The following is a 25,422-nucleotide window of genomic DNA, read 5'->3' as shown; positions in this document are numbered from 1 at the left end:
CTTTCATTTGAACCCCATATTGCTATGGTCGTAAATCTGTACCCTTTGGGGGATGTTTTTGGTAAGAGGCGGCCTCCAAACAATTGGTTCCATATTTGGATATCAGATTCGTTTCTACACTCAAATACTTATTATTTAAGCCCCATATTGCCATGGTCAGTAAATAAGTCCTGTTTGGAGGTGTTTTGGGGAATTGGTGGACCCTCAGAAACGTGGTCCCACATTTAGATATTAGATTCGTATTCTACTCGGAAATACCTTTCATTTAAGTCCCATATTGCCATGGTCGGTAAATATGTCCGATTTAGGGGTGTTTTGGGGGTTGGGGTGGTCCCCCTAACACTTGGTCCGACAATTGGATATCAGATGCGTTTTCCTTTACTAAATAGTCTTCATTTGAGTCCCATATTGTCGTGATTGGTCTAAATATACGATAGGTAGGTTTTAGAGTGAGGCGGCCCCCCTAGGTGCCCCATCCGAAATTTGGATACCAAATTTTTATGAGAGCACAAAATTTCGCTTAAATCGCACCGCCCATATCCGAGATCAGGCCTTTCTGAAAATTAGGGTAAGGGGGAGGGTCCGCCCCCCCTTCGGATATCAAAAAATTTAGTACCCTATTTTCACCACGGGGTCATTATGCACCATCTGTGAACATTTCAAGAAAATCGGTTCAGCCGTTTCTGAATCTATAAGGAACACACAAACATACAAACAAACAAACAAACAAACAAACAAACAAACAAACAAACAAACAAACAAACAAACAAACAAACAAACAAACAAACAAACAAACAAACAAACAAACAAACAAACAAACAAACAAACAAACAAACAAACAAACAAACAAACAAACAAACAAACAAACAAACAAACAAACAAACAAACAAACAAACAAACAAACAAACAAACAAACAAACAAACAAACAAACAAACAAACAAACAAACAAACAAACAAACAAACAAACAAACAAACAAACAAACAAACAAACAAACAAACAAACAAACAAACAAACAAACAAACAAACAAACAAACAAACAAACAAACAAACAAACAAACAAACAAACAAACAAACAAACAAACAAACAAACAAACAAACAAACAAACAAACAAACAAACAAACAAACAAACAAACAAACAACAAACCTACAAACAAACACAAATTGATTTTTATATATAAGATATCAGGTTATAGACCGATTGGGACCGTACTTTGCACAGTTATTGGAAGTCATAACGGCACCACACATGCCAACTCAGTCAAATTGGACAAAATGTGCGGCTTCCAGGGGCTCAAGTAGTCAAATCGGAAGATCGGTTTATATGGATGCTATATCTAAATCTGAACCGATGTGGCCCATTTGCAATCCCCAATGATCTTCATCGATATTAAATATCTATGCAAAATTGCAAACGGCTAGCTTACGCGTTCGACGTCTATCGTGATTTCGACAGACGGACGGACTTGGCTACATGGGACATGGACTCAGAACGTCGAGACGATCGAGAATATATAGACTTTACGGGGTCTTAGACGACTATTTCGAGGTTCTCCAAACGAGATGACTAGATTTGTATACCCCTACATATAGAATGAAAAGAATACTAGTTATCGTAAGTCGAATATTTAGAATAATCTCAAGTAGGGGGGCAGCTTCCATCTCTTTTTATACACTTCACCATAGGATGGGGGTATACTCATTTCTTTATTCTGTTTGTAAGCACTCGAAATATTCGTCTGAGACCCCATAAGGTATATATATTTTTGATCGTCGTGACATTTTATGTTGATCTAGCCATGTCCGTCCGTCTGTCCGCCCGTCTGTCCGTCCGTCCGTTTGTCCGTCCGTCTGTCCGTCCGTCTGTCCGTCCGTCTGTCCGTCCGTCTGTCTGTCGAAAGCACGCTAACTTTCGAAGGAGTAAAGCTAGCCGCTTGAAATTTTGAACAGATGGTTTTTATTAGTGTAGGTCGGTTGGGATTGTAAATGATCCATATCGGTCAATGTTTTGATATAGCTGCCTTATATACCCATCTTGGGTATTGAGCCTTATGCGATTGGAATGAAATTTTGCACGACGTGTTTTGTTATGATATCCAACAACTGTACCAAGTATGGTTCAAATCGCCCCATAACCATGATATAGCTGTCATATAAACCGATCTGGGAACTTGACTTCTTGAGCTTCTAGAGGGCGCAATTCTTATCCGAATAAAATGAAATTTTGCACGACGTATTTCGCTATGATATCCAACAACTGTTCCAAGTATGGTTCAAATCGGTCCATAACCATCCATTTAAGGTGTTGGGCTCATAAAAGGCACATTTATTGTCCGATTTCTCCGAAATTTAGAACAGTGAGTTGTGTAAGGCCATTCGATATCTGTCTGCAATTTGGCCCAGATCGGTTCTGACTGGGATATAGCTGTCATATAGACCGATCTCTCGATTTAAGTTTTTGGGCCCATAAAAAGCGCATTTTTTGTCTGATTTTGCCAAAAATTGAGACATTAAGTTGTGTTAGGCACTTCGACATCCTTCTTCAATTTGGCTCAGATCGGTCCAGATTGGGATATAGCTGCCATATAGACCGATCTCTCCATTTAAGGTATTGGGACGCATTTATTGTCCGATTTCTCCGAAATTTCGGACAGTGAGTTGTGTAAGGCACATCGACATCTTTTTGCAATTTGGCTCAGATCGGTTCAGATTTGGATATAGCTGCCATATAGACCATTCACTCAATTATATGTCTTGGGCCTACAAAAGTCGCATTTATATTCCGATTTCGTCGAAATTTGGGACAGTGAGTTATGTTAGGCCCTTCCACATCTTTCTTTAATTTGGCACAGATCGGTCCAGATTTGAATATAGCTGCCAGATAGACCGTTCTCTCGATATAAGGTCTTGGTCCGAAATGCGCATTTATAATGCGGTTTCGCTGAAATTGGACACAGCGCCTTATATTAAGCTTTTCGAAATCCGCGTCGTATATGTTTCTGATCGGTTTATATTTGGATATACCTACCAAAAAGACCAATATTTTGTTTTACAAAACTGAACAATGATTTGTACTTATTAGACCACTCAATTTCTGTGCCGAATTTTGTCCAAATCAGACCATATTTCCATATACCTGCTATGGGGGCATAAATTATGCGTTTTTCACCTAGAGAAAGTGAGTATCCAAAGTTCGACCCGGCCGAACTTAACGCCTTTTTACATGTTTAACTTGATACAGTTCCCCTATAACTCTATCTCCCGATGTGACATCTTGAATTCCTGAAAGTCGCAATTATTATCGGATTTGGTTGAAATTGGAGACAAAGTATTTAATATGAAATTTCAATGACAAAATGAAATTGCACTAATCCATTGGTAGTGGGGCTTAAAACTAAATTTTTATAAAAAAAAACTTTAATTAGTTAATCTCTTTCTTTAGGGGAAAAATATTTTAATTGGGGAAATTCTTTCGGAGTTTTGGGGATCTCTCTCAAAAAAATCTGGCAACTGTGCGTTAGGGTCAAAACCAGTCGCGTTAGGTGGTACCAACGGATCCGTCGGACGGTGATGAACTGCTTTAGACTTCTAGGCGTTTTGACTGTGGACCTGTCTGCCTAAACAACTCATAACCAGCTATAAAAAGATGTGATGTTAAGTAGCAGTTTCCAAATGAACCAAATGAGAATTTTATTCAACTTGACTTGTTGAAATTAGCGTCGAATAAGAATATCCAGTGTAAACATTTGTGTCAAAGCATTAAATGGCCATTCTCACATCTGACCGTATGGTCTTTATATTGGTGTGTGTGTGAATGTTTATTACTCTCATTGATGAGCACGGCCATCAGCCAACGATAACATGTTTCCCCCCACAACTACACTTAAATTACATTAAAAATATCCGCTTATGCATTCACTCTTGACACTTTAAAGTATTTTATTGTAACGTTTTACTTGTTCATTAATAATCGGTAGAAAATGTTTCATTTCTATGTATTTATAAGCATCACTACCCTGAGATGCATTCACATGCGATATAATAAACTCCAAGTACTGACGCGAATCGTTCTTGGTTACTGCGCGACCAATATTCAGATGTCTAACATTAGCTAATGACCGATTGCTAAGTGCATCGGGTAGACATATGGGTTGCAGGAAACGAGAAAACTGAAAATAGTTGACCAATACCAATAAGGCCAGGCTCTCCGACTCGGTTGAATTGTGGCTGAAAAGGAAGAGAAGGAAACCATCACAAATCATGTTCAAACATTTATTTGTCTAATAATAAGGCAGAGATATGGGTTGCCCAAAAAGTAATTGCGGATTTTTCATATAGTCGGCGTTGACAAATTTTTTCAACGGCTTGTGACTCTGTAATTGCATTCTTTCTTTTGTCAGTTATCAGCTGTTACTTTTAGCTTGCTTTAGAAAAAAAGTGTAAAAAAAGTATATTTGATTAAAGTTCATTCTAAGTTTTATTAAAAATGCATTTACTTTCTTTTAAAAAATCCGCAATTACTTTTTGGGCAACCATATAAACAGGTTTAATCAAAGCTCAAACTTGACCACTCGGGTTTATCGATTATCCCCTAGAAGTCTTCATTATATTCATCACAATGGATGGGGGTATACTAATCTAGTCATTTCGTTTGTAACATCTCGAAATATTCGTCTAAGACCCCATAAAGTATATATATTCTAGATCTTCTCGACTTTTTGACTCGATCTAACCATGTCCGTCCCTCCGTCTGTCGAAATTACGATAGCGGTCAAACGCGTAAGGTTAGCCGCTTGAAATTTTGCACAGATACCCAATATTAATGTAGGTCGTTGGGGATTGCAAATGGGCCATATCGGTTCAGATTTGAACATAGCTCCCATATAAACCGATCTCCCGATTTGACTTCATAAGCCTCTGGAAGCCGCAATTTTTGTCCGATTTGGCTGAAATGTTGCACATAGTGTTCTGATAAGACTTTCAACAACTGTGCTAAATCCGGTTCAAATCGGTCAAGAACATGATATAGCTCCCATATAAACCGATCTCCGCATTAGACTTCTTGAGCTCTTACAAGCCGCAATTTTTATACGATTTGGCTGACATTTTGGGTGTAGTGTTCTGTTATGACTTCCAACAACTGCGTCCAAATCGGTTAATAACATGATATAGTTCCCATATAAACCGATCTCCCGATTTGACTTCTTGATCCCTTACAAGCAGCGATTTGGCTGACATTTTGCTTGTAGTGTCCTGTTATGACTTTCAAAAACTGCGCTTAGTACGGTCCGATTCCCAGATTTTAGCAGAATCCATGATGGTGTGTTCCTAAGATTCGGCCGAACTTAGCATGCTTTTACTTGTTTATGTTGAAAGCCAAAATTAAAAAAAAAAATAAAAAGTGGTGGATTTTTTTTTTTTTTTTGAACCAGAGAAGTAACCAATTTTTCAAACCGGTGAATTGATTGGTTTTTTTTAACCCAGTGAAACGATCAATGTTTTAAACTGATGAAATAACCGGTTCAAAATTATTGGTCTCTAGATATGACATGGAGGCCACCGTAGCGCAGAGGTTAGCATGAGCGCCTATGACGTTGAACGCCCGGGTTCGAATCCAGGCGAGACCATCAAAAGAAATTTTCAGCGGTGGTTTCCCCTTCTAATGTTGGCAACATTTGTGAGCAACTATGTCATGTAAAACTTATCTCCACAGAGCTGATTCACTGCGGCACGCCATTCGGACTCGGCTATAAAAAGGAGACCCCTTATTATTGCACTCATTGATATGTGAGATATTTGCCCCTGTTCCTTAATGGAATGTTCATGAGAAAAAATTGCATTTGCAGATATGACACGCCCATATAAAAATCATCGGTCACATGGATAGTCAGGGATCCAGTCACTGGTCACTAAAAACCTATGTAATCGCCAGTTTGGGACCGGCCCTAAGTCCTGCAGGGACAAGACAATAATTACTCCAGCTTCACGAAACAGATTCCATAGTAAATGCAACCTCAATTCCAGATGAAGGGGCGATGACCTAGAAAGTCAGAAAACTTCGTTTTCGATCATACCTTAAGTTAATAACAACGTATTGGTCAAATGCTGAGTTGGTCTACCTTAGCTGTTACCGAACAAAAGAACTTACGCCGGTTAACGCTTTAACGGCCAGTGGACAATGAGAAAACTCAAGGACTTGTTAATATCGAATGTTGTTTTCAACTATTGTTTGGCTTCGGGAAACAGGGGCTATTTTCGCCAATGTTATTCATCACTGAAAGGGTGGTGTAAAAGCGTGCTAAGTTTGGCCGGGCCGAATCTTGTATACCCTCCACCATGGATCGCATTTATCAAGTTCTTGGCTTATATCTCTTTATAGGCAAACAAAGGAAAATGGCACAAGAAGTTAAGATCCTAAATCGGTTTATATGGGAGCTATATCAGGTAATGAACTGATTTTGAACATACTAATCATAATTGTTGATGGTCCAGAAACCAGAATACTTCATGCAAAATTTTAGTCAAATCGGATAATAATTGCTCCCTTTAGGCTCAAAAAATGAAGATCCAAAATCGGTTTATATAGGAGCTATATCAGGTTATGAACCGATTTCCGTTAAACCAAAACACTTCGTGCAAAATTTCAGTCAAATCGAATAATTATTGCGCCCTCTAGCGGCTCAAGAACTAAAGATCTGAAATCGGTTTATATGGGAGCTATATCAGGTTATTGACTGATTTGAACCATACTTGGCTCATTTGTTAGAAGTTAGAACATAACACTTCATGCAAAATTTTAGCCAAATCGTATAATAATTACGGCAGCTCAAGAAGTCAAGACTCGAAATCGGTTTATATGGTTTATATGGGAACTAAATCAGGTAATAAACCGTTTTGAACCAAACTTGGCAGAGTTGCTGGAAGTCAAAATAAAACACTTGGTGGAAAGTTTCAGCTTAAACGGATAAGAATTATGAGCTCTAGAAGCTCAAGAATTCAAGATCCCTTATCGGTTTATATGGCAGAGACATACTAAAACGTGGACCGTGGAGTTTCAACCAAATCAGATAAGAATTGCGCCCTCCAGAGGCTCAAAAATTCAGATGGAATTCTGATCGGTTATAAAGGGTGATTTTTTTGAGGTTAGGATTTTCATGCATTAGTATTTGACAGATCACGTGGGATTTCAGACATGGTGTCAAAGAGAAAGATGCTCAGTATGCTTTGACATTTCATCATGAATAGACTTACTAACGAGCAACGCTTGCAAATCATTGAATTTTATTACCAAAATCAGTGTTCGGTTCGAAATGTGTTCAAGTTTTGACAAATTTTGTTCAGCGATGAGGCTCATTTCTGGTTGAATGGCTACGTAAATAAGCAAAATTGCCGCATTTGGAGTGAAGAGCAACCAGAAGCCGTTCAAGAACTGCCCATGCATCCCGAAAAATGCACTGTTTGGTGTGGTTTGTACGCTGGTGGAATCATTGGACCGTATTTTTTCAAAGATGCTGTTGGACGCAACGTTACGGTGAATGAACACATTTCGAACACTGATTTTGGTAATAAAATTTAATGATTTGCAAGCGTTGCTCGTTAGTAAGTCTATTCATGATGAAATGTCAAAGCATACTGAGCATCTTTCTCTTTGACACCATGTCTGAAATCCCACGTGATCTGTCAAATACTAATGCATGAAAATCCTAACCTCAAAAAAATCACCCTTTATAAACCGGCAGAGATATACCAAAGCGTGGACCGATTTGGCCCAATTACAATCCCAACCGACCTGTACTAACAAGAAATGTTTATGCAAAATTTTATAGTACCTAGCTTTACCACTTCGAAAGTTAGGACAGACGGACGTGCATGGCTAAATCAACTCAGAATGTCAAAATGAGACTTTGTTGGATCTCAGATCAACATTTCGATGTGTTAAAAACGGAATTACTAGATTAGTATACACCCATCCTATGGTGGTGGGTATAAATGGATTTCACTACTTTTAAGTAGTAAACAACGAATTCCGCATATTACTAAGTATTTTATGGGTTCATATAAAAGGGAGTCTCAACAAGTACTCGAGATAATCAGCCCAGTACAATATTAAAGAGAAGCCTCATTGCCTAAACCAATCAGGGTTTACTTTTTCGCCACCCAGTGCCTAGTGTATACAGAGTGCCCTCTGGCTTCGTAGCATCGTAATAGCGATTGACTATTGCCACGAATTAGGGTATGCCTCCTTCTCAATCATTTGCTTCAGTTTACTTACAGAGTGCACTCTCGCTTCATTTGCACGCGAAGCTCGCTGCATGACAACGGAGTGCCCTTCCGCCTCCTGCGCCCCCATCGTCAGTGAAGCCGGAGTGTCTACTAGCCATCAACCTTTATAACGCGTCGTATATAAGGGTGTGTCTTCTTGATAATTATCTGCTTAATGCTCCCGCATCTCTTTTCTTATCAAGGGATTGCTTCCTCGAGCCTCGATCGCCAGTGAAACCGAACCGTGACATGTATTAGGGTGTGCCTCTTCCTCATTTATTTACTCAACGAGCCCTAATATACCTGTTTTCCAACGTAGTACCACCGTGATAGCAAGTAATCCCAAACAGTGTCGTGCATTAATGTGTACCTCCTTGTCGCCTAATGAAACTGATATATTGAACCAAGAAAGAATCTGGCGCCCATCTGCGAAATATGAAGGGCCGAAGGGCCTAACACAACTCCCTGTCCCAAATTTCGGCGAAATCAGACAATAAATGCGCCTTTTGTGGGCCCAAAACCTTAAATCAAGAGATCGGTCTATGTGCCAGTTATATTCAAATTTTGACCGATATGGGCCAAATTGCAGAAGGATGTCCAAGGGCCTAGCAAAACTCACTGTACCAAATTTCGGCGAAGATACCACAGGACAGTCTTTAACCTGATAGAGCTCTCAAAAAAACCAATGCGTAAGTCAATATGAGAGATGAGCATTTTATGTGACCCAACTAGCGATTTCGCAATCCCTTCTCATGGACTTAGTTTTACTTACATTTGTATCGCCGATATTTTATGGGCAACAGCGTTAAGGGCATCCGCCTCCTCGTAGCTAAAGCTGTAATAGCCTTCGACAACATTATACAGCACATGTTCGGTGGCATAACCATCACCATGGGATGTAAAACAATGGGCAGCTAAAATTTCATAAAAATTAGTTTTGAAAATTTTGCCATACTGTTCGAATAGGACTGCCCACCTGTTATTACAATCTTCGGTGAGACAATGGTTCCACTACAAATAGGTTGATAAGTAGGCACAAATGAACGTCGAAATATGGTCACATCCCAGGGTTTTGTAGTACTGCCCTCGGGCTCAAGTGAAAGCTCACCACAACGGGGAAGGCATTTAAATTTGGAATTATTCCATTGGCCATCATGTCCACAAACTAGGGTAGTATTCGCTATGGTTTGTCTTGCGTTTGTGGTGTAACCGGCAGCACAGGAAATCTCCGCCTTGGTACCCATGCGCAAATTATTGTAGCAACTTGTCATACGGTTGTTGTATGAACATTTGGCTTTGGTGGAAATTCCACGACCAAGGGGTTTTGGAGAGCAAAGCATGGGAGGGGAGGAAGGTGAAGGGGAAGGTGAAGGGGAAGGTGAATGGGAACGTGTAGGGGAACGTGTAGGGGAACGTGAAGGGGAACGTGTAGGGGAACGTGTAGGGGAACGTGTAGGGGAAGAAGTAGGATAAGAGGAAGGTGAAGAAGTGGAATAAGAGGAAGGTGTAGAAGTGGAATAAGAGGTAGGTGAAGAAGTAGGATAAGAGGAAGTTGAAGAAGTAGGATAAGAGGAAATTGAAGAAGTAGGATAAGAGGAAGGTGTGGAAGTAGGATAAGAGGTTGGTGACGAGGTAGTTGAATAGGAAGGTGAAGAAGAAAACGAACTAGACTCTGTGGAGGTGATTGTAGTTTCATTCCGCCGCGGTATATTGAGTTGCCCACACAATCTCGGCAGCTCATCTGAACCATCTAAGCAATCTCGTTTACCATCACATTGGGCACTGCCCGTTATGCAGCCCCCATAGCCACAACGAAACGCATACACGGGACACTTCAAGAAACTGCAATATTCCACTGTCTCATCACTGCCATCACGGCAATCTTGCAAACCATCACATAATTTCTCGCCATTTATGCATTCGCCAGATTTGCACATCATTTGTGTGGATGAACTGCAAAAAGATATTCGAAATATATATTTGAACTCATTCACCTTTTCCTACACTCACCCACAATTGCCTCTTATGTCTTTGTTAAAGTTAGCGGAACTGTTGCACAGATACCAGTTCTCATCGGAGCCATCCAGACAATCCAACACCCCATTACATTCATAAGATCCTGGTATGCAACCACCGTAGGCACATCTGAAGGCATATTTGGGACATGGCATATTCAAGCAATTTTCCACAGTCTCATCGGATTTATCATCACATTGTGGCACTCCATCACATAGATCGTCCGACTGTATACACTGACCATTTGAGCACTGCCAAGTTTCTACAGAATTTGGTGAACATCCAGATGATGTTGAATGGTTGATGAAATTTGTAGCATAAAATATGGCTAAAAACAGACAGACAAGTCAAATATGCGATAGTTAAAGATCTAAGAAAAAACAAGTAAAAGCGTGCTAAGTTCGGCCGGGCCGAATCTTATATACCCTCCACCATGGATCGCATTTGTCGAGTTCTTTTCCCGGCATCTCTTCTTAGGCAAAAAAGGATATAAGAATAAGAAAAGAGTTGCTCTGCTATTAAAACGATATCAAGATATGGTCCGGTTCGGACCACAATTAAATTATACGTTGGAGACCTGTGTAAAATTTCAGCCAATTCGTATAAGAATTGCGCCCATTGGGGCTCACGAAGTAAAATAGAGAGAACGATTTATATGGGATCTGTATCGGGCTATAGACCGATTCAGACCATAATAAACACGTTTGTTGATGGTCATGAGAGGATCCATCGTACAAAATTTCAGGCATATCGGATAATAATTGCGACCTCTAGGGGTCAAGAAGTCAAGATCCCAGATCGGTTTATATGGCAGCTATATCAGGTTATGAACCGATTTGAACCTTATTTGACACAGTTGTTGAAAGTAAAAATAAAATACGTCATGCAAAATTTCAGCCAAATCGAATAGGAATTGTGCCCTCTAGAAGCTCAAGAAATCAAATCCCCAGATCTGTTTATATGACAGCTATATCAGGTTATGAACCGATTTGAACCATACTTGACACAGTTGTTGGATATCATAACGAAATACTTCGCGCAAAAATTCATTCAAATCGGATTAGAATTGTGCCCTCTAGAGGGTCAAGAAGTCAAGACCCAAGATCGGTTTATATGGTAGCTATATCAGGTTATGGACCGATTTGAACCATACTTGGCACAGTTGTTGGGTATCATAACAAAACACGTCGTGCGAAATTCCATTCCAATTGGATAAGAATTGCGCCCTCTAGAGGCTCAAGAAGTCAAGACCCAAGATCGGTTTATATGGTAGCTATATCAGGTTATGGACCGATTTGAACCATACTTGGCACTGTTGTTGGATATAATAAGAAAACACGTCGTGCAAAATTTCATTCCAATCGGATAAGAATTGCGCACTCTAGAGGCTCAAGAAGTCAAGACCCAAGATCGGTTTATATGGCAACTATATCAAAACATGGACCGATATGGCCCATTTACAATACCGACCTACACTAATAAGAAGTATTTGTGCAAAATTTCAAGCGGCTAGCTTTACTCCTTCGGAAGTTAGCGTGCTTTCGACAGACAGACGGGCGGACATGGGTAGATCGACATAAAATGTCACGACGATCAAGAATATATATACTTTATGGGGTCTCAGACGAATATTTCGAGTAGTTACAAACAGAATGACGATATTAGTATACCCCCATCCTATGGTGGAGGGTATAAAAATGCTATGATATATCGGGTTATCGATCAATTCGGGCCATATATGTTTTGGATGTTGGAGATCATAATAGAAGTCATTTCAATCAAATCGGTTAAGAATAACGCCCTCTAGTGGCTCAAGAAGTGCAAACGGGAGATCGGTTAATATGGAGGCTAAATCAGTTTATAAACGGATTCAGGCCATACCTGGCACGCCATAGGAAGGTAAGGTTAGGTTAGGTTTAGATGGCAGTCTACCATCAGACTCACTTAGAAGATTTCGTCCATTCTTATAACACAGGAACAGAAGAAGGAAAATGCCTTATTCTGTTCCTACCGTTGAAAAAATCGCTTTAAAAAGCCCAACAACATGCGAATGTTCACATCCGCTAAATCAGACGGGTTCTTAAAGAAATAAGAACCTAAAGTAGAATACACACACGGAAGGTCTTCTATTGTCTTTTCTTCTTCGATGTCCTCACAGCTTCTGCAAAAGTCGTTGCTGGCCACCTTTAGTCTGTCAGCATGTTTTCCGATTAGACAGTGACCTGCCATGATGGACACAATGCCTGAGACGTGTGTTCTGGCCAGTGACAGCAAAGCGGTAGACCTTTTCAAGTCTAGATTAGGCCACATAGTGTTGGAATGCTCACAGCCTCCTGTTTGTGACCATTTATCATTCGCTGACCTTTGGGCCTGGTCCTGAAAACTTAGCTTACATGTCGCTAGAGGCATACCCACAGATTCTAGTTTCCCTGAAATGTGTAGGGTCGTTCCTAGTCTCACAATCTCGTCCTCTTTACCATTCCCCGGGATATCTTTGTGGCCCGGCACACAGAACAGGCGAATTTTGAACTGTTCAGCCATCTCATTAAGGGATCTACGACAGTCGAGGGCGGTTTTTGAATTCAGAAATATGTTCTGCAGGGATTTAATGACTGCCTAGCAGTCTGAGAAACCAAAAACCGCCCTCGACTGTCGTAGATCCCTCAATGAGATGGCTGAACAGTTCAAAATTCACCTGTTCTGTGCGCCGGGCCACAATCCGTCGTTATGACATTACATCCTAGCCATTCCACCACTTCTTTAATTGCAAGGATCTTCGCTTGATACACACTGCAGCGGTCGGGTAACCTTCTCCATATGACCAGTTCAAGTTTCTCAGTGTACACCCCAAAGCTCACCTGGTCGTCTAGTTTGGAACCAACCGTGTAGAAGATTATGTAAGTTCAATTAATAGACATATCGTAGTACCAATCGTTTCTATCAGGAATAGTGGTACAGTACCTTTTTTCCAAAAACGGCTCAGGCAGGGTGTAATCCACACTGTCTGGAACATCGGACATTGTATCAAGGATAACACGGTGTCCGTAGCCGCCACATGATCGAAGAGAAAGCTTCTTTAACCTCACGGAAGTGGTCACTGCTATTTGTCTCGCCACAATGTCCGGAGGCAGTAGGTGTAGCATTAAATTCAGTGTCGTCCTATGTGCGGCTGTGATGCACAAACAAGCCATCCTTTGGATTCGGTTGACTATTGAACAGTAGGTGGACTTTTGAAGCGCCGTCCACCAGACCACAACACCATATAGCATTATAGGTCTGATAACTGCAGTATATACAGAATTCATGACGCGCGATCTAAATCTCTAACTTTTGCCAATGGCTCTCTTGCAGGTATATAGGGCAAGAGTTGCCTTTCTTGCCTAACTTTTGCCAATGGCTCTCTTGCAGGTATATAGGGCAAGAGTTGTCTTTCTTGCCCTGTCCAAAAGGTTGGATTTGAAGTTCAGTAGATGGCCTTTTGAAGCGTCGTCCACCAGACGACAACACCATATGGCATTATAGGTCTGCCAACTGCAGTATATACCCAGTGCATGACGTGCGGTCTAAATCCCTAACTTTTGACAATGGCTCTCTTGCAGGTATATAGGGCAAGAGTTGCATTTCTTCGCCTTTCCAAAATGTTGGATTTGAAGTTCAATTTCCTGTCTAGCCAACTCCAACTCCTTCATGATTGATGTCGGTTTAACATTTTTGAAAGCACCTTCAATGTCAAGAAATGTTTCCATTGTATATTCCTTGACAGCAAGATAACCCTCTATGTAGCCGACTAGGTCGTGAAGGGCTGTTTCAGTGGATTCGCCTTTACTATAAGCATGCTGCTGCTGCGACAGACGATCTCAAGGGATCTTTGGCCTAAGATATGTTTCTATCAACTTCTCAAGAGTCTTCAGCATGAAGGATTGCAGATTTATAGGGCAAAAGTCTTTCGCTTTCGTATGGTACGGTTTTCTAGCTCTTAGAATGAAAACGACCTTTCTGTCTCTCCATGCCACAGCTATATATGACATGCTGATACAAGCAGAATATATATGCCTAAGCCAAGGAGCCAGTCTGTCGGACACAGTTTGTAATTCAACCGGCAATACATTATTAGGGCCTGACGACTTAAAGGAGTCGAAACTTTTTATGCATAAAGGATTTGCTATTCAGTCACAATTTCTCCAATAATCTCCAACGAAAGCATACCAATGACAAGCTCTTCTAGAGCCACGTTGGTAGTTTGAACATTTCCAGGGAAATGTGTGTCAACGAGTAGTTCTAGTGTTTTCTCACTAGACATTGTCCACCCATTCCCTGAATTCTGAATATATCGCACCGAAAGGTCGCGTGGATAGGATCTTCCTTAGCCTTGAGACCTCAGATGAATATTCCACGGAGCTGCAGGATTCAACCCAGCATTTGTTCTGAGCCTTTCTCTACTCGCTCTTGCACTTTCTTAGCTCAGCATTATAGACGTCTCAATCGCGTGGTGCTCCTGTGGCTTTTGCTCTTTTGAAGAGTTTTCTGCAGTCCTTCCTTAGACCAACCAATTCTGGGGTCCACCATTGTGGTCGCTCTTTGCCCCCTGGCTTGACACTAAGGGACATGCTGACACAAGTGAGTCATTAAGGACCTTGGTGATCCGTTTGACCATTTTGTCTATATTCTCCGCAGTTTCCACTTCCTTTCCTGGTCTAGAATGGATAGTCGTGCAGAATGTGTGCCGAAATTTATTCCAATCCGTCTTTCTTCCGTTTAGCCGAGGGCCTACTTCCGCAGGATTTTCTTCAAGGTTGAAAGTAATATAACGATGGTCAGAGAAACTGTGATCATCCAACACTTGCCAGTCACATATCCTTCCACTTATATCTTCCGATACAATAGTAAAATCTAGTATCACCTGCCTGTTCCTGAGAATAAATGTCTGTTTATTCACTTGTTGTTGTTATCACATTTTCATGTGGGGGTGGCGATCCTTGTCAAGCTCCTGCAGGTGACCAAGATCATCCTGGTCCAAATGGATGGTGGCCATTGGTTATTTAAAGGCGCCAATAACTCGCCTGGTCATATCGAGCATCATAGGCACTCAGTATTTGTGCAGGAGCCAGTTCTACCCGACCTCTCACTGAGACTCTCCACTCGATACCGTTGATTGTCAGCGACTGCAGTTACAGCTACTCCGTATGGAGCATTTCACTATCCGCAACCTGTACACGCGCCAGGAAGCTGCAAGCTTCCTATAATGAGGCAATTTTTACTTGCAGAAGCGGCTTCAACCAATGGTTTGAAGGCGGCATCACTGAATCGTTGGCCATATATACGGAAGCCAGCCGGTAATGGGACCTGTTTGTTTCAAGGTTGGCTACTACTAAATCTTCAGTGCTTTTTGCGACGAAAGAAGAAAAACATTTGAACTACCCTTTGCAGGAATACAGGTTCCCTATCTCCCATTCCCGTACCCTTGAGTAGTTTAAATCCCGGAATTCTTAGTCCATGAACTATTCCTCCACACACCCATGGCTCCTAAATAAGAAACACGTCGAATCCTCCTGCCATCAGAAGGACCTTTAGTTCCGCCAAAGCGGTCTTTCAATGGAGGAGATTTATCTGTAGAAACCGGACCATAGTCAGGTTTCAGAACTTCCTCCACTGTTGTGTAAGCCTCGTCTTCTGATTGCACCAGGAGTTCATCTTCACAAGATTCGTTAAATCTTGTCATTAAGAGCTTCCGTACGCATTCAGGAGCAGGTGAGAAAGCTGTGGAACCACTCTTCCTCTGGACACTGGCCACTAGCGGTGTGGATGATTCCTCTTTAGATGCTTCTGATGCTGCTGAGTTCCGTGCTTCACCGCTGGCGCACACCTTGAGCCCAGTCCAGCTGGGTGACTCACCTCCACAGGGGTGTGGGTCCCGATTCCATGCCATCCCCTCGTGTCTCGATTGTGATAGGGCGAGTTCCAGTCTCCTGCAATCCTCCAGACTTTAGCGATTTGGTCGATAGCTCCTCAGGCAAGTGTTCAGCAACAACTGGTGAGTCATCTTCTGATTCCCCAACTCCACCGCTTCTATAGACCTTCAGTTTCAAATTCTTGAATCCGTAGGATACAACCCCTTCAGACCCCTACAACCCCTACAACGGCTGCGTTGGCTAGGTCATGTTGTCAGAATGGATGAAGAAGCTCCAGCAAAGAAGTCTTTTGAAGGCAAACACGGTGGTACACGCAATCCGGGAAGACCAAAAGCCCGATGGAAAGATCAAATTGTGGGAACCACCTCGAATCTTGGTGTCAGAGATTTTAGAATGAGCGCAGAAGATCAATGCGCCTGGAACGCTATTCTACGTTCGGCTAGTGGAACAAATATTATGTCATAGCCAATTAAAGTAAGTAAAGACTTGTTGAGGTCCGCGAGACTGCCGAAGTTTAGCGCGAATACTATATGTCTCTGCTCACCATCAAATGCAAATTTGCCCATGAACATTCTGGAATTGGGGCAAACTTGTCACAAATCAATGATAAGGGACCTTCTTTTTACAGCCGAGTGCGAACGGCGTGTCGCAGAGCGACACCTCTTTAGGGAGAAGGTTTACATGGCAAAGTAACCATCGCTGAAAATTTTTCAGATGTACCTGTCAGGATTCGAACCCAGGCATTCAGCGTCATAGGCGGATATGCTAGCCTCTGCGCTATGGTGGCCTCCCTCTGGTCGCCATCAGCCTCATCCAATCTTCTAGTCGGTGTTTGGAAGATTAGGATTACATTCTCTCAGTCTTTTAATTATGGATTCAGGATCTGAGGGAATCCTTGGTATCCAAGTGTGTGCCATGGGTCGAGAAGGAATCTTCCTTTTTGACTAAATCCAGTGCTGCGCCTGGTTAGTTCTTGCCAATCTTCTTTAGGCCGCAAAAATACATCTCTATTGAGCGTTGATCCCCGAAGGCATTTAGTTTGTATCGGCCCCGATACCAATCTGCATCGTCGCAGACTGGAGGGGGCCCAGGTAACTCCGCAAGGATATCGGAGTATTCAGAAGACAGTCCATTGACTATTCCACTTCAATTGTTCCTAGGTTTGCAGCCCTATTCTTCTCCCTTTTCAAGAACTACCATCACCAAGCTGTCCTTAGAGACATTAGTTCCTTGGACCCATATTACTATGGTTCGCCTTAGTTCTTTTGGTCATGGGATGGCCTCAAGGTGACCACAGTATTTTGGTTGACTGCGGTGCCGTTTCCGAATCTTGCCGTGTAGCTTTCTGTGTAGGCCGTTCAGCGAATCTCTTAGCCCAATTAAGGGAGTCTTTCTCCTTATCGGTGAGAGTCTTAGAAAACATTCACAACAAGCCTCTCTCAATATACCTGAGAGCGACGCGTCTTCTATTATTCCAACCTCTTAAAGAGTTTGTTGGATTACCGCCATCTGCTATCGATGGCTCAGTAGCAGACAACATGCTACGGCCTGATACCACCACCGCAGCTGTTGGATCTATGGAGTCCATCAACTGGAATCAGACGCAGAACATCAACCGCCTTAAAAATTTCTCCGAAAATAAGTACCTTCAACGAGATACAGAAAATTCTTGCGGAGAGAAATACAAATACGTCCGCTTCACTAAAAGGTTCAACCAAGAATGTTGTTGTCTCAAATTGCTCATAAATATATCTTTGGTCTGTTCAATCTTGTCTTCTATCGGGGCAGGGGCACAGATAAGACTGATTTATATGGCCTTTTTGCGCATTGTGGCTGTGCTTATATTCACCAAAGTAGATCTGTAGACATGGGAGCAATCATCGTGCAAACTTTCAGCCAAATGGGATAATAATTGCGGCCTCTACTCTCCAGAAGATGTCATGTTTGCGGTTTATATGGCGATTGTCTCTAAAAATTTCTGAGAAATTTGTCTCTATAGACAAAAATTTAAAGAAATTTTTATTCTCAAAGGCTACATGTTTGTCACTTCCTTCTGTTAAAAAAAACGTTTTGACAAATTATGACACCTCATTATAGAAACAACTTGGGGGGATTTTAAAACGCATGGGAATTCATTGACCACTGGTCGTAGAAGTGTATATGAGTATATCATGTGGTTTCATCGTCATTCATGTTCTTTATTTTCTATAAGAGAAAAATCATCACTGATCTTACGCAACACAGAAGATATTTATACCCTACACCACTACCGCGGTACAGGGTATTATAACTTAGTGCATTTGTTTGTAACACTCAAAAGGAAGAGAGATAGACCCATTGATAAGTATACCGATCGACTCAGAATCATTTTCTGATTCGATTTAGCTATGTCCGTCTGTCTATCTGTCCGTCCGTCTGTCCGTCTGTTTGTCTGTCTGTCCATGTTAATTTGTGTACAAACTACAGGTCGCAATTTTCATCCGATCGTCCTCATATTTAGTATAGGCATGTTTTTCGGCCTACAAACAAAGCCTATTGAAATTGGAAAAAATCGGTTCATATTTGGACATAGCTTCCATATATATGTTCATTCGATTTGCAGTAATACAGCAATAAAATAATCATTTGTTAACCAATACTCATGAAATTTGGTAGGAAGGATTTTCTACTGACTCGTAGTATTACTGATGAATTTCATAGAAATCGGTTCAGATTTGGATATAGCTCCCATATATATGTTCGTCCGATTTGCAGTAATAGTGCAGTAAAATAGTCATTTGTTGACCGATTCTCTTGAAATTTGGTAGGAAGGATTTTCTAATAACTCGTAGTATTACCGATGAATTTCATAGAAATCGGTTCAGATTTGGATATAGCTCCCATATAAATGTTCGTCCGATTTCCAGTAATACACCAATAAAATGGGCATTTGTTGACCGATTCGCTTGAAATTTGGTAGGAAGAATTTTCTTATTACTCCCAATATTACTGGGGAATTTCATAGAAATCGGTTCATATTTCAATATAGCTCCCATATATATGTTCGTCCGATTTGCAGTAATACAGCAATAAAATGGTCATTTGTTGACCGATTCTCTTGAAATTTGGTAGGAAGGATTTTCTAATGACTCTCAATATTACTGATGAATTTCATAGAAATCGGTTCAGATTTGGATATAGCACTCATATATATGTTAGTTCGATTTCCAGTAATACACCAATAAAATGGTTACTTGTTGACCGATTCTCTTGAAATTTGGTAGGAAGGATTTTCTAATGACTCGTAGTATTACCGATGAATTTCATAGAAATCGGTTCAGATTTGGATATAGCTCCCATATAAATGTTCGTCCGATTTCTAGTAATAATGCAATAAAATTGTCATTTGTTGACCGATTCTCTTGAAATTTGGTAGGAAGGATTTTCTAATGACTTTCAATATTACTGGTGAATTTCATTGAAATCGGTTCAGATTTGGATATAGCTCCCATATATATGTTCATCCGATTTGCAGTAATACAGCAATAAAATGGTCATTTGTTGACCGATTCTCTTGAAATTTGGTAGGAAGGATATTCTTATGACTCTCAATATTACTGGTGAATTTCATAGAAATCGGTTCAGATTTGGATATAGCTCCCATATATATGTTCGTCCGATTTGCAGTAATACAGCAATAAAATGGTCATTTGTTGACCGATTCTCTCGAAATTTGGCAGGAAGGATTTTCTTGTGACTCTCAATATTACTGGTGAATTTCATAGAAATCGGTTCATATTTCAATATAGATCCCATATATATGTTCGTCCGATTTGATTTTCTTATGACTCTTAATATTACTGGTGAATTTCATAGAAATCGGTCCAGATTAAGATATAGCTCCCATATATATGTTCGTCCGATTTTCACTCCTAGACATACTGCAAGCGCACTTAAATTTTATACAACGCTTTCCTGGACGAATTCCACAATAAATTTGGTCGAAATCGGTTCAGATTTAGATATAGCTCCCATATATTTGTTTATCAGATTTTGGATAATTGGTTGTCAATTGTCAACCATAGTTATTACATTTTGAACATATTTGCTATGCTCGAAATGTCATACAGGAATTTTAATAATCTATCTGGATACATCCGTATCCAGATAGATTATTAAATATTAAATTATAGGGTAGGTGTAGGGTATTATAAAGTCGGCATTGCCCGACTTTTGCCTTTCCTAATGGATATTAAATATATTTTTAAATATCTCGCACTTATGTTTAGAATGAATCAGTGGCTAAGAGCACAATGTGGATAGGCATTAAACTGTTGCAAGCTATAAAGAAGATTTTTTATACCCACCACCATAGGAAGGAGGTATACTAATCTAATCATTCCGTTTGTAACATCTCAAAATATTGATCTAAGATACCATAAAGTATATATATTCTTGATCGTCTCGACATTCTGAGTCTTTCTAGCCATATCTGTCCGCCTGTCAAAATCGCGATAGCGGCCGAACACGTAAAGCTAGCCGCATGAAATGTTGCACAGTTACTTCTTATAGATGTGGGTCGTTGGGGATTGCAAATGGGCCATATCGATTCAGTTTTGGATATAGCTTCCATATAAACCGATCTCCCGATTTGACTTCTTGAGCCCTCACCAGCCGCAATTTTTGTCCGATTTGGCTGCGGTGTCCTGTTATGACTTGCAACAACTGTGCCAAGTACGGTCCAAATTAGTCTGTAATCTGATATATACAATATATCCCATATAAACCGGTCTCTCGACTATCTATGTTCAGTTCCTAGAAGCTTTAAGTTTGCTGATTTGACTGAAGTTTGTAGGTTTGTAGAATAAAATTATGCCTTTCAACTAAATTTAGTTTGTATGAATTTTTAGCAGAATCCATGATGGTGCGTTCGCAAGATTCGGCCCGGCTGAACTCCCTCCATACCCAAATTTTCAGAAACGCCAGATCTACGAGATGGGTGGTGCGATTTAAGCGAACTTTTCTAGTAACCTAAAAACAACAATTTTGTAACCAAATTTCGGGTGAGAAGTCTAGGGGGGCCGCCCCATCCCCAAAACCCACTGAATATATATGTAGACCAATCACGACAATATTGCACTCAACTGAAAGCTATTTAAGAGTACAAGGCGCATTTGATATCCAATTGTGGTACCAAGTTTTTGGGGGATCACCCCGCCCCCCACCCCCGCCCAATATGGGGCTGAAATAAATGGTATTCGAAAGTGGAATACGAATCTAATATTCAAATGTGGCAACAAGTGTTTGGGGGGACGCCCCTCCACCCAAACAATCTCCAAAGAAGAGAAATTTACAGACCATGGCAATATAAGGCTCAAATGCTAGCCCTTTGGGAGTAGAGCTTTAATCGAATATCATCATTTGGAAAATAGTATTTATAGGGCAACCCCAACCCCATAACACCCCCAAAACACGACGTTTTGCTGACCATTGTAATACGGGGCACAAAAAAAAGGTATTTTAGAGTAGGACACCAAATTTCTGGGCCAAGCCCCTCAGTGACCGCTCCATCTCCTAAAACATCCCCTCCCCACCCTCGTCGCAAACCTGACATGTATGCGGGCTAAGGAAATATGGTGCTCAAAAGAAAGATGCCGACTATTGCAATAAGGGGCTCAAATGAAAGGTATTTTCAATTTTGGTCCTCCTTAAACCAATCGCAATATGGGATTCAAATAAATGATATTTAAGAATAGAGCACGATGATGATATATTTTCAGGGTTAAGTGGTAGGGGAACCACCCCACACCTCATAACACTACTATATTGGACATATTATATTTACCGACCATGTCGCCGCCGTGTCAATGAGGGGCTCAAATAAAAGGTATTTGGGAGTAGAGCACGAAATTGAAACCCACATTCGGGACCAATTTCCTGAGGGTTCACCCTTCCCCAAAACACCCCCCAAACAGGTCTTATTTACTGACAATGGTAATAAGTGGCTCAAATGAAAGGTATTTGAGATTAGAAAACGACTTTGGCTATCAAAATCACCATAGGGTCCTAACAAATGGAGCCATGTATATTCGTCTGTCTATCCGTCTGTCTGTCCGTCTGTCATCACACTACAATTTGGTAAATTAAAGATATTGAGCTGAAACTTTGCACAGATTCTATTTCTTCTACAGGCAATTCAGGTTTGAATTATGGAATATGTCGGACAATACTCGACATTAATCACCATATAAGCTTATCTCACGATTTAGATTTTTACGAACATAAAAGCCGGATATATGGCTCGATTTCGTTGAAATTTTTTACAGTAAATAGCAAATTTTGCCCATAAACTTTCCACTAACGAACGGGGGCAAACTTCTCACCTATCAGTGAGTGCAGTCCGATTCAAGTTAAAGCTCAATGATAAGGGGCTTCCTTTTTATAGCCGATTCCGAACGGCGTGACACAGTGCGACATCTCTTGGGATAGAAGTTTTGCATGGCATAGTACCTCACAAATGTTGCCAGCATTAGGAGGGGAAAGACAAAGTTGAAAATTTTTCTAATGGTCACGCCAGGATTCGAACCCAGGCGTTCAGCGTCATTGGCGGACATGCTAACCTGTGCGATTCGGTGTCCTCCACAGTAAATTGTGTAAAGACCCTTTAAATCCATGCCGAGTATGAGCTAAGACTACATCGGATCGGACCATATACAATAGCATATAGCTTTGGATATCATTGAATTCGGATAATAAATGGAACTTTTATGGCCTCAATACCCTATATCGAGAGATATGGTGGTCGGTCTAAAGGCCAACTATATCTAGATATAGTCCGATCTGAACCGCACATCACAGAAATGGATAGGATTCTTCCAGAATTCACTGTGCCAAATTTCATCGAAATCGGATGAAAAATTACCAATTTATTGCCTCAAGGCTATGAATCTGGAGATCGGTCTATATATAACTAAAATCCGATATTATGAGATTAGAAGGTCAGGTTTGTATACAAAGAATATGAAATCATCAAAAATTGTTTGGAAAATGCTTTAATACCCAAGATATCTGCAAAATTATAAATACCCAGCTTTTGGGTATAAATGGGTAAATACCCGGGTATTTACCCGATTTATCGGTTAAATACCTATTGGGTATTTACAAATCGCCCATCTCTATGAATCGTCAATAAGCAAACTATGCATTATTGGTCAGACAGCAATCCACACGCACTCCATGAATCATTATTGCATCCCGAAAAAATTACGGTTTATGGGCCGGCGTTGTCATTGGGCCGTACTTCTTCCATGATGATCCAAATCGGCACGTTACTGTGAATGGGCATTACTACCGTTCAATGGTAACGGAATATTTTTGGCCGCCATAGATGATATGGGCTTGGAGGACATGTGGTTCCAACAGGATGGCGCCACAACCCACATAGCGAATGTAACAATCAGTTTTTTTGGAAACCAAGATTGGAGAACGTGTTTTTACACGAAATGGTCCAGTCGATTGGCTGTCTCGGTCATGCGATTTGATGCCGTTGGACTATTTTCTTCGTCAAATCTATGGTCTATGCTAACAAGTCAGATTGACGAACTTCGTACGAATATCGAACGCGAAATTGCAGCACAACCGGCCGATTTTTGCTTGAAAACTGTCGAAAATTTGGTTCAGCGTCCGGATTTCTGCAAGCGTGCCCATGGTGGACATGCAAAAGAAATCGAGATCAATATCCACAACCGTTTTCGTTTAATTAAAAAAAAAAAAAAACGTTTGTAATGCTCTTGTTGAAAAATCCGATATTATCCAACTAAGCTGAATTTAGAGCAGTGAGTTGTGTTAGATCCCTCGACATCCGTGGCAAGTTTGGTTCTAATCGGGCCATATTTTGTAATCTGTTAATTTACTTAGTAAACGATTTGGCATTTTATTAATTTATAAAAATTTTCAAAGTTTTTTTTTTTTGAAAAAAAAATTTATTTTGTCCAGGGTTCAGAGTCCCGATAATTTTGCTCGACTCATACCCAGCAACCGGACAAATTGCCAGACTTTCTAGACTTGCTTTCAACCCAGCTTGAAACTTCTCACCCCACCCAGACCATGGTGGGTCGGTCGGTCAATAGTATTTCTCAACACCAGGGGATATGTTACCGGTTTATTATAGCTTCGTAACTGCGTATTTGCCTTCCGCGAATATCTTACGTCTAATATCAATGTTTACATTTTTTTTATATAAACGTTATGTTGGAAAAAAAACAAACTCTTCAAATTAATAATAAAATTATTAATTGGTTTTTGTCTACTAACATCTGTTCGTTTTTTGTTCTATTGGCGTAACATCTTGGATGGCCAAGTGATGGCACCTCACATGTGTTTGTTTGTTTGTCTTAAGGCAACAACAACAACAAAGCCTGAGAATACTTACCAATTTCAGCCTTAACCACTACTGTCAGGATGTAAAATGTCAACAAAATTCGAAATAATTGGCACATTTTTTCCAAAAATTAGTAAACGTTATGAAAATGCGAAATTCTGTTTCTTAATGTGCTACTATTTCTATAATCATGAGCCTTGAAACGTCTTCGTTTTATTTTGATTTCTTTCAATTTAAGCACTGAACTCTACGCCACGTATAATTTTTACTTCTCTACCGGACATAGCTTTAAACAAGACTGATCTCACACTTCGAATGCAAGCGGTGTATATGAGTGTTGTTTCATAGATCATTCATTGAGCTAAATATGAGTTAAAAAGAGAAATATCGATGTTGCCATATGTTTGTATTTTAAACGGCTTTTAAATAATACCAGAAAAAATAGAAAACCCCCTTTCCTAAAAAACTCTTGCAAATGTAAAGTAGACCCATCAAAACAATAAAAGACTCTAGCAAAGATATGAAGAATACGAAACCTTGAGAAAAATTGGGGAAAAATCTCAGAGGGGCCGCCCATCTCAAAAGTTCCCAAAACGGAAAGGTAGACCAATCTGAACCACATGGGGGTCAAATAAATGGTATTTAAGAGTAGAATACGAACCATATAAGAAAATTGCGGGTGAGGTTTCAGAGAGGCCGCCCCCTCTTCACCAGGAGATGCAAGTTACCTACAGTAGCACCTATCTCCTTGGGAGCAGAAAATGTTCCATTTACAGAAAGTGCTAAATACCTGGGTATTTTGCTAGACAGGAAACTGAACTTCAAATCCAATATTTTTGAAAGGCCAAGATAGGCAACCCTTACCATATACACCTA

General features: G+C 40.5%; 1 protein-coding gene across 1 annotated transcript; it reads right to left on the bottom strand.

Moving 5' to 3' along the window:
* Window positions 1–3,914: 3,914 nt before the first annotated feature.
* On the bottom strand, window positions 3,915–24,848 carry LOC131995376 (modular serine protease-like). Its single transcript, XM_059364105.1, has 5 exons — window positions 24,598–24,848; window positions 10,273–10,606; window positions 9,239–10,215; window positions 9,035–9,176; window positions 3,915–4,227 (listed from the first exon to the last, which is right to left on the bottom strand). Exons 1-5 carry the CDS (start codon window positions 24,662–24,664, stop codon window positions 3,930–3,932), a joined length of 1,818 nt encoding a protein of 605 aa, XP_059220088.1. The 5' UTR covers window positions 24,665–24,848; the 3' UTR covers window positions 3,915–3,929.
* Window positions 24,849–25,422: the final 574 nt, after the last annotated feature.

This window comes from Stomoxys calcitrans, chromosome 2, assembly GCF_963082655.1.
Source record: "Stomoxys calcitrans chromosome 2, idStoCalc2.1, whole genome shotgun sequence".
NCBI classification, from domain to species: Eukaryota; Metazoa; Arthropoda; class Insecta; order Diptera; family Muscidae; genus Stomoxys; species Stomoxys calcitrans.
The sequence above is the reverse complement of the archived record's forward strand: the minus strand, read 5'-3'. Positions and strand labels throughout refer to the sequence as shown.